A 13,740-nucleotide genomic window follows, 5' to 3' on the forward strand; every position below is an offset into this window, starting at 1 on the left:
TTACAAAGTTTAAAGGATATATGGCTGGGTGGGTGGATGGATGGTCACTTAAATGGATAAAGATTTGTGATAGTCAATAGGGTATCCAGTTGCTTCCTCAGAGGACTAAGTATTCAAGCATCTTCTAGAAACATGAAGTTTCAATAATAATTTGGGATTGTAATATTAAAGTCTACCTCTCCTCTCCTTTCTCTTCTGCCTGGGAAGCTAGGGCAGGTGGGATGGGGTGAGAGAGTGAGTATTGATTAGGGCAACACAGATCCATGTGAGGATGCTTCCAGGAATTCATCACTGGCACTAATTAAAAAAAAAAAAAAAGAAAAAGAAAAAGAAATAGGACGGGGGTGGGAGGGAAATGGAGAAGAGCTGCCCTGAAACCCTGAGCCAACAGAAAAGACTGGGACAGTTCAGTGCTTCCGGCTGACATCTCTTACAGTGACCAATATCTAATCCCATCCTAGTTCTGTAGGATTAGCTGGATGAAACTAACATACTATGCTTTGAAAATCAGAGCTCTCTGGTCACTTGATAGGATGTAGGGGGAAGATTTTTGGTGCAGTGCCATGTGTGAATGAGGTGTATTTCCCTATAGGTTCTGTGACCCCTTTCAGGGTCAGAGATCAAAGACTTGCTGAGGTCTCCCCAGGACCTAAAGAACTCTGTGCACTGTGGTGAAAAAAAACCCAAAAGCAGTCTGATTATCATACTGTGCTTCTGCTGCCAGCATGCTTACTCAGTCCCTAAGCTTCCTCAGCACAATTTGAGATGGAAATTTTCTGATCAGAATTTTTCCTATAAGTCTTAGAAACTTGGATTTAAGCCCGTTATGTGGGCTAGGTTTTTTCTTTTTCCAGTTATTTGACAAGCAGGTTGCTTTTGAATCACTCATTTGGATGGCCTTGATCTAGACATTGGTACGTGCTGAAAAGGCAAAACACTATTTTCCTACTTGTGCTTGGCCCTTTAAGAAGATTGGGCCATTGACCATTTTCTCCTGTGCTGTAAACCTTAGTGTTTCCTGCCTGTCCCCTCATCTCCCAGCTTGCCTCCTAACTGATGTCCAAACCAACCATACGGGCTTGTGCTGCATCCTCAGTGCCCCCAGGCCATCCCTGCTCCCTGCTTCTGTATGCACCATTTCCCTTTTACTGGGACCTACATGGCCTGCTTTGAATCTTCATTTTCCTATGAATTTCTTTCTCAATTCCTTGAGTTTTTTAATCATAACAACAGTTCTGTGATGTGTAGGTATTATCCCCATTTCATGAATGTGGACACCAAAATCCAAGTTCAGGTAGCCCGCCAGAAAGAAGGGGGCCTGCACATTTTCTCTCCAGCTAGAAAGAAACTCCTGGAAGACATTCCTCACACCTTTACTTTCTTAGTTTATTCTATAGAGAACAGTGCAGTGCTTTGCACATAGGCGCTTAGTAAGTGGTTTTGAACTTGATTTGAGTAGGAGAATAGATTGGTAATGTCTCTGTAGTTAGGACAGCAGCCAGGTACATATTCTTTACTCAGGAGCTTAAACTTACAGCTCTATCCAGACATGTTCAAGCTAGATTCTCCTACCCCCAACTGGAATTTAAAGATGTGCTATATTGCAGCCACTTGGAAATTATACCAGCTAATTAAGAGCATAGCCTATTCTTTCACTCATTTGTTTGTTTATGTGTTTGTTTTTTTATTTTACTCTTTAGCCCTTCAGGTATTGATTGAGCAAATGAAACCTCATTCATGCTATCCAAGTTGGTATATGATGATATAACTATGAAAAAATATATAAAAGTTTATTAACATTGGGTTATAAGGGGAGGAGAGAAAAAATAAATACATAAATACATAAATAGGACTATTACAAAATTGAAGGTAGCCACATCCATGATACGAGGAGCATGTATAATATGATTCCTTTTCCATAAACTTCTGTGTGTGTACATAAAGAATTCCACGGAAAAAATGGCTAGTAGATTATTAATAATGGTTATCTCAGGCTGATGAAATCTTAATTCTTAATATTTATATTTTCTAATGTATGACAGTTTCAATATGTATAAACATTGTTTACACAATAGAAACAATAAAGCTGTCATTATGGTGAAAAACAATTCATAGAGTATCTATTGGGTGCAAAGAACAAGACTGTGGGTATCAGTGTAATAAATACCCACCTGAGTTCATCCTTTTACTTTGAAGTCAAATTAATAATTCTTCAGTTGAAAATCACTGTGAACCCTGGAAGAGTAGTGATAAGTGAAGACTAGTAACAGTCAAATTCTGTAATAAGAATTCCATTCAAGTTCTCTTACCTATAGGTTTGTGTGAAAGGGCTTTGGCAATGGAATTGGTCCTTAGGTTCAGAGCCACTGTGGTCTTGTGGTCCTGTGTCTAGGTTGAAATAGTAAAGGTAAGATGATCTCTCTGACCTCAGCCAATCGTTTCATAAGGGGGCTAGGAAAGGCTCTGGATGAGTCCGTGAAAATCTGCTGCAATTATGGAAAAGCCATCTTAGAAAAAATGTCCTAGAGCCTGCAGGTCAGAGCCAGCCCCTCTGCACATGAAAGATCTTGCAATCTGTGTTTATTGACACAGAAATTGGTTTTAATTATCCTGAAGGAATTCCTGGCATGTTTTTCCAAAGGCAGTCTTTAAATGCTTAATCAGTGGATTTCTGATGACCAGACCCTACTGGAGAGGTCTGCATATGGCGGCAGTTGGTCAAGTGTAGTATATTGCAGTGTGGCTGCTAGTGATGGATTATAGGTATGTTTTGTCAGAGAAATGTAAGCCTGAAAATCCCAACATCCACCCATGAAATGATGCTGGCTTTGGAAAGTGTGGTATGTTTTATGTCTGAGAAGCCTCGGTTTCCTTCCCAGCCATTGATATGGTCTAAGCAACCTCCATAACCTCTGTTTTTGGTGTCCTGAAAGTAAATTGCTCTAGAGCCGGAGTTTAGGCAATCAATCAGTCAGCTTCACAGCCCCACAACTAGTGACTTGAAAGGAGGAACATGCCTTCCCAAGTATGGATCCAAGGAAAATATACATTCCTAATCTTTGCTTTGGCTTTACCCATTTGTGTTGACCTACAAAATATTTTAAGAAAAGAACTGTAAAAGGAAACGGAGCATGATGGTGTCACATCACAAAGCCATTTTAATCTTTCTGATACCTTGAGGGGAAACCAGGGTCCAAGATAAACATAAAAGCACCAAAGGAATTGTTTCCTTTTCACCTCTTTGCTCTTGCATCTCTAGGTTGAATCCTCCCACTAAGAGTATAAAAATAGTCTATAGTGTTGCATACTATCTTTGATTCATGTCTCCACGTGTAACTCCAGATGGAATCTCCTTTTTTTCTCCTTGCTTAAAAATGTCCTTCACACTATCCCCTTTCACTGCTGTTTCAACTAATATACATAGAGGCCAAATTCTACTCTCTCATGTAGACATGCAAAAGAGATTAAGTCAGCACCTTGAAATTGGAATAGGAACCCAAAGGCATCTTTGGCAAGATACATTGAGCCTCCCTTTGAGCTGCTGAGAGTGTCTCTGTCCTGTGTGTAGTGACATAATGGTTTGGTGGTGATCCTTTTTGCTTGCACGGAAAGGTTTCTCAGGCTATTTCATGCTGACCTTCACTGATCTGGAGATTTGCCAAGCTAATAGGGAAGTAAGGCCAATGGAAACGAATTCCTCTTAACCATCACAACAACTGAGCAAACAGTTCCACAGATGTCCTTGGTACAGCTGATGACTATCATGTTTAAACAGTCCCTCTTCCTCTTGTCTTTTAATTTAGTCTGTAAGCTAACTTGGGTTAGCCAGGTTGATAGGTTAGTGGCCAAATTTTAGCCAAGGAAAGAGTTGCATAAAATAGTAATGCCATCTTACACCTGTGAAGGGGCTTTGTATTTCTACAAAAGGATTTTCACAGCTCTTGTTCACTCTGCACAGAAAAATTGGAGAATGAGTTTATTTCTCATTTCCTCAGTACAAAAACTGAAATTTAGTGGAATTAACTTGCCCATGATCACATACCTGGTGTGTGGTGGAGACAAAATGGAAGTGCAGAGACTCTGATCCCTGAAACAGAGCTTTTCCCATGATGTTACAACACTAAATCAACTTCCACTGAACTCCCAACTGGATGAAATTTTGCATTCTTGGGAAAAAGTGTTCATTGTTGCTGATTATCTCTGCAAGATGTTGGCCACCTACATCCTTAGCACAAGGTTATTTGGGGGAGCAACTTGGTATGTCATTGGGTGTGGGGTTTGTCTCATTTCCTTTTTTAAAAAAGTTTTTGTTTTTTTATTTTGAGAGAATGAGTGGGGGAAAGGCAGAGAGAGAAGGAGACAGAAAATCCCATGCAGGCTCCACACTATCAGTGCAGAGCCCAATGCGGGGGGAGAACCCATGAACTGTGAGATCATGATCTGAGCTGAAATCAAGAGTTGGACCCTTAACAAACTGAGCCACTCAGGCACCCTGGGTATGTCTCATTTCTAAGGTCATTCATTGTTACTATTCCAAATGGAAGGGTGTTGAGGCCACTCTCTTCCTTGGAAGCCCCAGAGAGCTGGAGTTTGTGTGTCTAAAGATGTGGAGAAGACAGTAGACTTAATTTTGTTTCAATACTGCATACTACACCCAAATATATAATTCTTGAATATCTGCCATTTAGAGCAAGTGAGAAAATAGATAAGAAAGAATGGATGAATTATCACTGACACCATTCTTATCCCTGGAAACATAAGGGTAGTGAAGCTCCATTTACAGAGTGATTTTTTACATGTTTATGTGTACTTCTTTTGCTTCATTTCCATTTAAATATGTGAGCAATGAATTCTTTATTAAGATGGGCTTATTACTTAAGTCCTTGAACCATAATTGCCCATATGGAAAATTGGGACAGTACTAGTAACTATCTTCTGTGGTTGTTATAAGGATTAGTGAAATGGTACAGTGGTTAGTTCAGTACCTGGCATAGATTAAACATTGAGTAAGTGGTTGTTTGGCTCTCTTGAGTATTTCTAGAAGCCCTAACTGGTCATAAGTATTATTTGCACTGTACCATACATTCTTTCTCTTTCCAAATCCCTAGAGTTTAGGCTTATACTAAAAATTATACTTAACCAGTGGAGAACACTGACTCTGGAAACCACTAGGTTTGTATTCTGGCTCCATCACTTGCCAGCTCTGTGAGCTTGGGCACGTGGTTTATCCTTCCTAAGCACAGTTGCCTCCTCTATAAAATACAGATAACAATGCTTAATTTCCCAAGGTTGGTGTGAGTATTAAATATGACAGTGTATGTGATGTACTCAGGATAATTCCAGGTGCATGGTGTGCAGTAACTGCTAAATAATGTTAGGTTGTATTTACATTAATATTAGTTCATTCATCTATATCCTAAAAGAGAATCATTACTGTCACAAGGTGGTTGTTTTCATTACAAAACAGTGGAGGAAATAACACTCTAACCTTAATCTTTGATCCAGTACCAGATCTGGATGGTGGTGATTTATCTCTTTTAAATAATAAATATAATCTCATATAATAATATATGGAACCTGTGAGAGTCTAAGCCAAACTGCTGCTCTTTTCTGAACATGAAATAAAACACTGGGAAATGAAAACCCATTATCTACTCTATGTACCATCAATAGGATGGTTTTTAAAGGTAATAGCATTGAGATACTAAAAATTAATGATAATAAGTTAATTATAAATTTCTCTTTCTATATTAGCGGTATTCTGAAGCTTCTTTTTAAGGCTTAATTTTGTTGTTTTTTTAAAAATCTTGTAGCTTTAGTTTAGAACTTCTTGTATTGTCTTATTCATAGATTCTCTTGGAGAGAAGGGAGGCTCTTCTAACCAGTGACACCAACCAGTTCCTGTTGGTGAATACGTCCAGTTGCTTAAAAGTTATGTGTACCAGAGCAGTCTTTTTTTTTTTTAACCCATTGCTTTTAGCCCTACACTGTGAAGCTTTGTATCCTAGTGTACATGATCCCTCTTGAAGTACATGAAGGCTACTCCCCTAACACGGCCCCAGTCTCCTCAAAACTCCTTATATGCCTTCTGCCTTCTGTTTTCAACATTAATGCTTATTAGAATCACCTGAAGTGTCTGTTAATTGCATATTGCTAGGCTCCTCCCAGAGTTTCTAAATAAATAATACTGGGAAAGAGCCAAAAAATTTGCTTTCTAGTGGTGGCCCAGCTAGAGCCACTGCTGCTGGTTGAAAGAAAGCAACTCTTTGAGAACCCCGGGTCTGCAAAACCCAAAGACAGCCCACTTCCAGGTGAGAAGGCTGAAGCATAGAGAGTTTTTATAGTGTGGCTATGTTACCATATTAGCCCTGATTTTGACGTACGAGGAGTAACCTCAAAGAGGCTATAGTGGGGGCTTGGGGAGTGTGTAATGCACCTGTATATAACCAAAAATTGAAGCATCACTACCTCCTGGAGTCTGGATCTGAACCCCCTGTTTGTCACAGGAGCCAAGGGAGAACCCAAGACAGAGAATAGTGGCACAATAATGAAGCATGAACTATCCAGATGAAAGCACCTATGGAAATAAAGGTATTAGTATTACTATTTATACCTACTGTTCTTAATAAAATAGCAACATGGAAGTGTCGAACAGTTCCATTTGCTTAAAAGTGGTTCTGGGGGCTCAAATCAGTTCCTTAACATATTAAAAAGAAAGTATAGATAGTAAGCACTGTTGGACTTACTGTTTTAAGAACTAAGAACATGTTTTGATGAAATGTGTTGTTCGTACACAGCAATAACAAGTAATGACTGGTTATAAAATTACCAGGAAAGAGGTGTGGCTCTGTATGAATGGACCCTGCTGTATAAGATGCTAATAGTGTACGTAGAGCAAGCTAGAGAACCAGACAGATACATTAACTGCTCTAACAGAGAAAAATGGTTGGCTCAGTAGGTGAAGAAAGAGACAAGAGCTTCTTAGTTTGTGTATAATGAAGAATGAATGGCCTTACTAAATGATAATTTTTTTAAAAAAATTTTAATGTTTATTTATTTTTGAGAGAGAGGCAGAGAATTAGCAGGGGAGGGACAGAGAAAGAAAGGGAGACCCAGAATCCGAAGCAGGCTCCAGGCTCTGAGCTGTCAGCACAGAGCCCGACACGGGGCTTGAACCCACCAGGAGATCATGACCTGAGCTGAAGTCAGATGCTTAACTGCCTGAGCCACCCACGTGCCCCCTAAATGATAATTTTGAATTAGAAGGGAAATCTAGACATGACAATTTGGGAAAAACAGTAACTTCTTACCTGTATTAAATGCTTGAAGGTCCTATTAGTATAAGTAGGAGTCATCCCACATGATTGGGATGAAGTAGCAGGAAAGCTTTTCTGCTAGCTTTGTTTTATTCATTTCTTGAAACTATGTGGTGAGACTGTTGAGCTTTACAGCCTCCTCATTTGACTGTGTTTCAGGGCCCTGGGCAATAACATCTTACATAAGAACTCTAACTGTTACTGAAAAAAAAGAATCATCAGAATTCTCTCTTGAGGTGGAGTTTGTAACAGAGATAGATAACAACTGTGAGTCAGATTGAAGAGTAAGACCTTTAAGAAATGGTATGGGGAAAGAAGAGTTTCCAGATAAACATTTACTCTAGGAAAATGAAATGAAAAATGTGGTCAAAGACTTAAAGGGAGGGGCGCCTGTGTGGCTCACTTGGTTGAGTGTTCGACTTTGGCTCAGACCATGACCTTGCGATTTGTGGGTTTGAGCTCCACATAGGTCTCTGTGCTGACAGCTCAGAGCCTGGAGCCTGCTTTGGATTCTGTGTCTCCCTCTCCCTCTGTCCCTCTGCTGCTTGCACTCTCTGTCTCTCAACAATAAATAAACGTCAAAAAAAAAAAAAAGACTTAAAGGGAGAAAAAAAAATGAGCAGATGTGTGTGTGTATTTATATATGTATATACGTTTATGTATATTCTCCGTCGGCTTATAGATAAGGGTCAGGCTTTGGTGTCCCAAGGGAATCATGCGGCCTTCATGTTACCCTATATAGACTCTGGACAGGTTCTTAATGTGCTTTTTTATATAAGAGAAGAGGCTTTGTTTTCATATAATACCTTGGGGTGTTTGTGATCGGAGGTGGGGTTGAACTCTTTACTTGCTAGAGAAAGATTCTCCACTTTTCTGTCTGACCTATTTTAATAAACAGTTTATATCTGTTGTAATTTCAATGTGCCTTTCTTACATTCCTGGTTACATACATAGCAACCAGGTAACCTTTTCAGTATGTTCTGATATGGTTTTGACCTGCGGTCTGAGTTTCATTGGATTTGGCCTCAGTTGCTGCTTTAATGAAATAAGACTAGACGGACTTCAAATGGGTTTCCCTGGAGCTGTCAACCTTGATGCCCTCCTTGCCTCCTCCAAGAGGGAAGGGAGGGGAGGGATTGAAATATTTGTGGTTTGGTCATGTTTTTCTGACCTGTGTCGTATCAGCTTAAAATTTCCAAAAGCACAAGAGCAGCAAGTGGGAAGGAGACAGTTCATAGTCAGAATTTAAAGAGCTTGTTGGGGGGTGCCTGGGTGGCTCAGTCGGTTTGGTGTCCGGCTTCGGCCCAGGTCATGATCTTGCGGTTTGTGGGTTCGAGCCCCGTGTCAGTCTCTGTGCTGACAGCTCAGAGCCTGGAGCCTGCTTCGGATTCTGGGTTTCCCTGTCTCTCTGCCCCCACCCCCAACACCTCACACTCTGTCTCTTTTTCCTTCAAAAATAAATAAACATTAAAAAAAATTTTAAAGAGCTTGTTGGGAGAGAGACTGCTTTTCACCGCACCTCATCAAGTCCGACTGTTTCTGAAAAATCCTTTCGAAGTACAAAGGCAGTGCCCTTTTCCAAATGCTGAGGGATTGTGGCTAAGCCTTGTTCATAGCTCTGTGATTGAGTGTGAGGTATAAAATGAATGAATGTGCTTGTGTTAACATAATGTAAGCATCACTTCAAGGGTTTTTTTTTTTTTTTTTTCACAAGTTCAGCTACTTTCTTCAGAAATGGAATCCATTAAAATTCAGTTAAGGTTGCCTTGAGTTTTCATCATGAGGCTAAGGTTATTTAACAGCAGTGTAAGGGCATAAAGCCATCTACGACTATCTGACTTCCCAAACGGTGCTCCGCTGGGAAACAATACTGTTGTATGTAGCAGCAGAGTGGTTTGAAAGGAGGCTGCCATATAACCTTTCATTGATTAAGTATTTATTGAGCACTTAGGTGCCCAGGGCTGAACTCTGCATTGGGATACAGAGGGGTAGTACACACACCTGGACTCTTCCCTTCAGGAACTTACAGACCAGTAGGGACACAGGACAACAAGTAAATACAATGCAGTATGAGACGTCCTGTGATGGGGATGTACAAGGGACTGTGAGATGATGTAAGAGGACTCAGTGGAGAGCTCATGAAGAAAGACATGGTCTTCTGAGGCCTGGAGGCTGAGGAGAGGGAGTCAGATGATATGAGGAAGAATGAAAAGTGTCCCCATGTAGGGACAGTGGTGTGACCAGAAGATAACGGGTTCATCCTACCTGAGTTATTTAGCAGTTGGGTGACTTCAGGGAAAAGTCCGTCTTGACATATGATATTTGTCTTTCTCTAATTTCGCTTAGCGTAATACACTCTAGCTACATCCATGTTGTTGCAAATGTCATGATTTCATTCTTTTTGATCACCGATTAATACTGCATTGTATATAAATACCACATCTTCTTTATCCATTTATCTCTTGATGGACATTTGGACTCTTTCCATACTTTGGCTATTGTTGATAGTGCTGCTATAAACAATGGGGTGCATGTGCCCCTCTGAAACAGCATACCTGTATCTCTTGGATAAATACCTAGTAGTGCGATTGCTGGGTCATAGGGTAGTTCTATTTTTAATTTTTTGAGGAACCTGCATACTGTTTTCCGGAGTGGCTGCACCAGTTTGCATTTCCACCAGCAAGTGCAAAAGGATTCCTCCTTCTCCGCATCCTTGGCAACATCTGTGGTTGCCTGAGTTGTTAATTTCAGCCATTCTGAATGGTGTGAGGTGGTATCTCATTGTGGTTTGGATAACTCATTTGAAAGAGCTTTTTAAACTGCATAGGATGCTAGAGTGTCCTTGTACATGTTGAGCTGAAGCATGAGTCATGTGCTCGGTAGTGAGCCTAGAATAAAAAATAAAAATGGCTTCGGCAGCATATGGCTGCCATTGCTTGCCTTGTTAGCAACTCCTCTCATTCTATGGCCTTTGCACATTCATAGCCAAACATGGTCTTCCCTGGGGGACATTTTTTGAAGCAACAAAACCGTAGATAACATGGACCATAGATTTGCTCCCAAATAGCAATTGGTATGTTAGAAAGTCCTCAGATGTTTCTGAGATCGTTCGTCTCTGTTAATCACTTCATGCCCCTCTGTGACTGCTTAACACAAGATGAAGTGGAGGCTTGGCAATGATCCAGTTCAAGTGTCTTGGCTTTTCGTATGGATAATCCAAAGCCTCAAGTGGACTTTTTAAAATTCTGGACCACCTAGTTGATGTGTGAGTGGATGTACTATATGCATATATATATGTCCACTTCCATACAATGCAAGTAATGTATTAATAAACCTTCATTTCATTGCATTAATAACTCATATGATAAAAAGAATATATATATGTGTATATATATATATATATATATATATATATATATATATATATATGTGTGTGTGTGTGTGTGTGTGTGTGTGTGTATTCTCTACCCTGCCTCCCCTTTTTTTGCCATATAGATTTTGTTCCTGTCCCTTGATATTTCTGACAATCCCCAATGTGCTCCTTGCTCTTACCTGCACTCTAATCAGCCACTGTGCTATGAATTTAGGACTGCCTGTACTGGTACCACACAAACAGGGTTGTGTTGCTGGCCAGTACAACATTAGCTGTCATTGAGAATAATTGAAAATGTTCAGAGAGGTGGTTGCTTACTCTTTGGGCCCAAAGAGCCTGTCTGCACTACAAAGGGAATGGCTAGTTCAACAGTGAACCAAAATAATGAATTCTTCTGCATCACAGTTCAATTGCAGAGGCTAATTGTTAGTTTGTTTTTAGTCCCACTTGAGGCCTGATAACGGGGTTTCCCTTTGGAAGCTTGATTGAGCTGGTGTGCGAGGCAAGACTGTAATTCAGATATACCAGTGAAATGCAAACAGTTCTGTGTATTAATGGTCACTAATGACCTGTAATGAAGCTATGATTTGTTAGGTTAAAAACAAAGATGCAATTAGTTTATTTGTTCAGGAGTGTAAACAGAAGAATTTATCAATCTGCTGATTGTTCTTCTCCATTGAAGACAATAGGCTACAGCATTAGTCCTGAGCGGTGGCTCCTCAGAGCTGCCATTTGTCTGTTCTGAGATTCTCCCAGCTTCCTGACCAACCACTTAGGAGTCCAAGGCCTTGGTCAAAAGGAAACGAAAGGGATACTGTTCTTGGGATCCTTTCTCTGTGGCTTTTCCTCTTGATAAGCCAACCACTTCAATATTAGCTTTTATCTTTCCTCTCCACTATGGTCCCATGCTTCAACTAACTAATTTTCTCAAAGTGTCATCCTTCATCCAGCAATATTTAACCCATAGTTATTGAGGACCAGTTATGCTGCCAACACTGTCCTAGGTCTCAAGGCTTATAATCCTTATGAAGAGAGTCTTGATTCAGTCTGTGTCAACTTTACTATCTCTTCATCCATGTCTTTAAGATTTCTGTGCCACTAACTACTTCTTGAATTACTTATCACTAAAACCAAATGAAAAATCTCTTGCCATGAAATAGATGCTCTGTTGAGATATACATCTTAGAGGATAAGGCACTCTGATCTTTTGGGATACATCAAAACTGGCAGTAGAGATTTTGGGGGTGTATAGCAACTCCTCAGAAAAGATACACCTTGTGTTTTCCCTAGTCATTTATTTAAATAGAGGGAGTGAATACATTTAAATCCTTATGGGAGACCGTGACATTAAAACGTAGAATCCTCTAATCACTCGTCAGGTGAAAACTCTGTGATCTACTTGATATCACAGAGCAGTAATGATGTAGGTTACCCCAATGAGACATTTGGATTGCTTAAGATCATGCTGAAACAGTGGAAATTATGTCACTCACATATAACATGACTTCTTCCTTATCAGCCTCACACTAATCTGAAATGACTATCAATCTGTGTTGGCTGTCTGCTTCCACTTGGGGCAAGCACCTTGGGTCTCTTGCTCAGTGGGGTCTAACACAGTGACTGGCATGTAATAAATATGCTCAGTAAATATTTGTTGAGTGAAAAACAGACACAATGATTAGAGTCTGAAAACCAATGGTAGCATTTGGAATATTGTGAAATAAATCAAAATTACTTGATAAAAATAATCTTAAGTATTAGTATATAATAAGCGCCATAGCTGACCTTTTCTGGGCAGGGTTGTTTTTTCACATCCCGTTAATGTCCACTTCCATACAATGCATGTAATGTATTAATAAACATTCATTTCATTGCATTAATAACTCATATGATAAAAAGGACCTCCTGTTTTTGTAGAAGCTACTAAAGCCTAGCAGAGTGTATTTCCTATACTCATCACACGGGTGACCCACCAAATTTCTGCTGTGAAATGACATATTCTTCAGAGTCTAAAGAGGAGCCTTAATGTTCAGGAAAGCCTTAGCAGTAGCATGGGTGAATGCACTGGTCACTTTTCATTTGTTGATTCAGTGCATACTTTATTGGGCCCTTAGTATGTGCCAGGAATGGGGTTAGGTGCCAGGGATATGGAGTAAGAGCCCCTCTGGGGAAATACATTAATCAAGAATAATAAAGATGATTAGACAGTTGTAGCTGTGACAGGCACTGTAAAGGAAGAGTTTGTGGTACTGGGAGAGTGTGTAAAAGGCTTTTGGACCCAGACAGGGAAAGCTTCCCTGGTGAAGGGGTGATAGAATTAAATCCTAATGCCACAGTAGCAGTTGGCTGTGGAGGGATGACGCTGGTAGAGAGAACTACATGGACAAGGGCCCTATAGCAGTAGCACAGAGAGAGTGTGTGTCCAGGCAAGTGAATGATGCCCCATGTGGCTTGAGTTCCCACAGGACTGGCATTAGAAGACGTATCTTGCAGAGAGCCTTGAAGGAGTAAGAGGACTTTATTATTATTATTTTTTATCCTATGAATAAAGAAAAGCAGTAAAATGTTTAAATGTAGGACTATGAGGAGCAACAACCACATTTGTGTTTCAAAAAGATCATTGTGGCTGCAGTATAAAGAACAGATTGGAAATGCTCCAGAATAGATTTAAGGAGACGAGTGATTTGTTCATATGAAACTGACACAGAATCTACATAATATATGCCCATGTGAGGTAGTTCCCGGGTAAAGCACGTACCCTTCCAAGAGATTTGAGATGAGCTTCTCCGTGGTATAATAGAGACTTCTTCACTTTTCCTCTGTGTCATGCACACACACTTACCCAGACATAAATTAGCATCATTAATGCAGAGTGTCACATTAGAGCCCATTCCCCTTCTAGCTGATGCACTACTGTAGCACCTTCGCCTTTGTACTTTACCCTTCACCTTCAAAGGCTGTTCTCAGGTCTTATTTTCCTTCCAGAAGTGTGAGATTGGTTTTTCTGCTGTGCTATTAGAGTGATCCTCCACTTAGAGTCTAATCTGCCGT

The 13,740-nt window shown here is 40.1% G+C and overlaps 1 protein-coding gene across 12 annotated transcripts in view; it reads left to right on the forward strand.

Moving 5' to 3' along the window:
* PPP2R2B (protein phosphatase 2 regulatory subunit Bbeta) overlaps positions 1–13,740 on the forward strand; it is a 465,243-nt gene that overhangs the window by 209,150 nt on the left and 242,353 nt on the right. For 4 of the 12 annotated variants that reach the window (XM_078449890.2, XM_060635817.3, XM_060635816.3 and 1 more), the window contains one exon: positions 6,507–6,591. The exons of 7 other annotated variants lie outside the window; for them this stretch is intronic. In XM_078449890.2, coding sequence (XP_078306016.1) covers positions 6,555–6,591 — 37 coding nt within the window. In that variant the 5' untranslated portion in view covers positions 6,507–6,554. Of the gene's footprint in view, positions 1–6,506; positions 6,592–13,740 lie in introns of those variants that run through there. One more of the 12 variants, XM_060635818.3, reaches the window with a different exon arrangement.

The sequence above is a fragment of the Panthera onca genome, chromosome A1 (genome assembly GCF_046562875.1).
Source record: "Panthera onca isolate mPanOnc1 chromosome A1, mPanOnc1 haplotype 2, whole genome shotgun sequence".
NCBI classification, from domain to species: Eukaryota; Metazoa; Chordata; class Mammalia; order Carnivora; family Felidae; genus Panthera; species Panthera onca.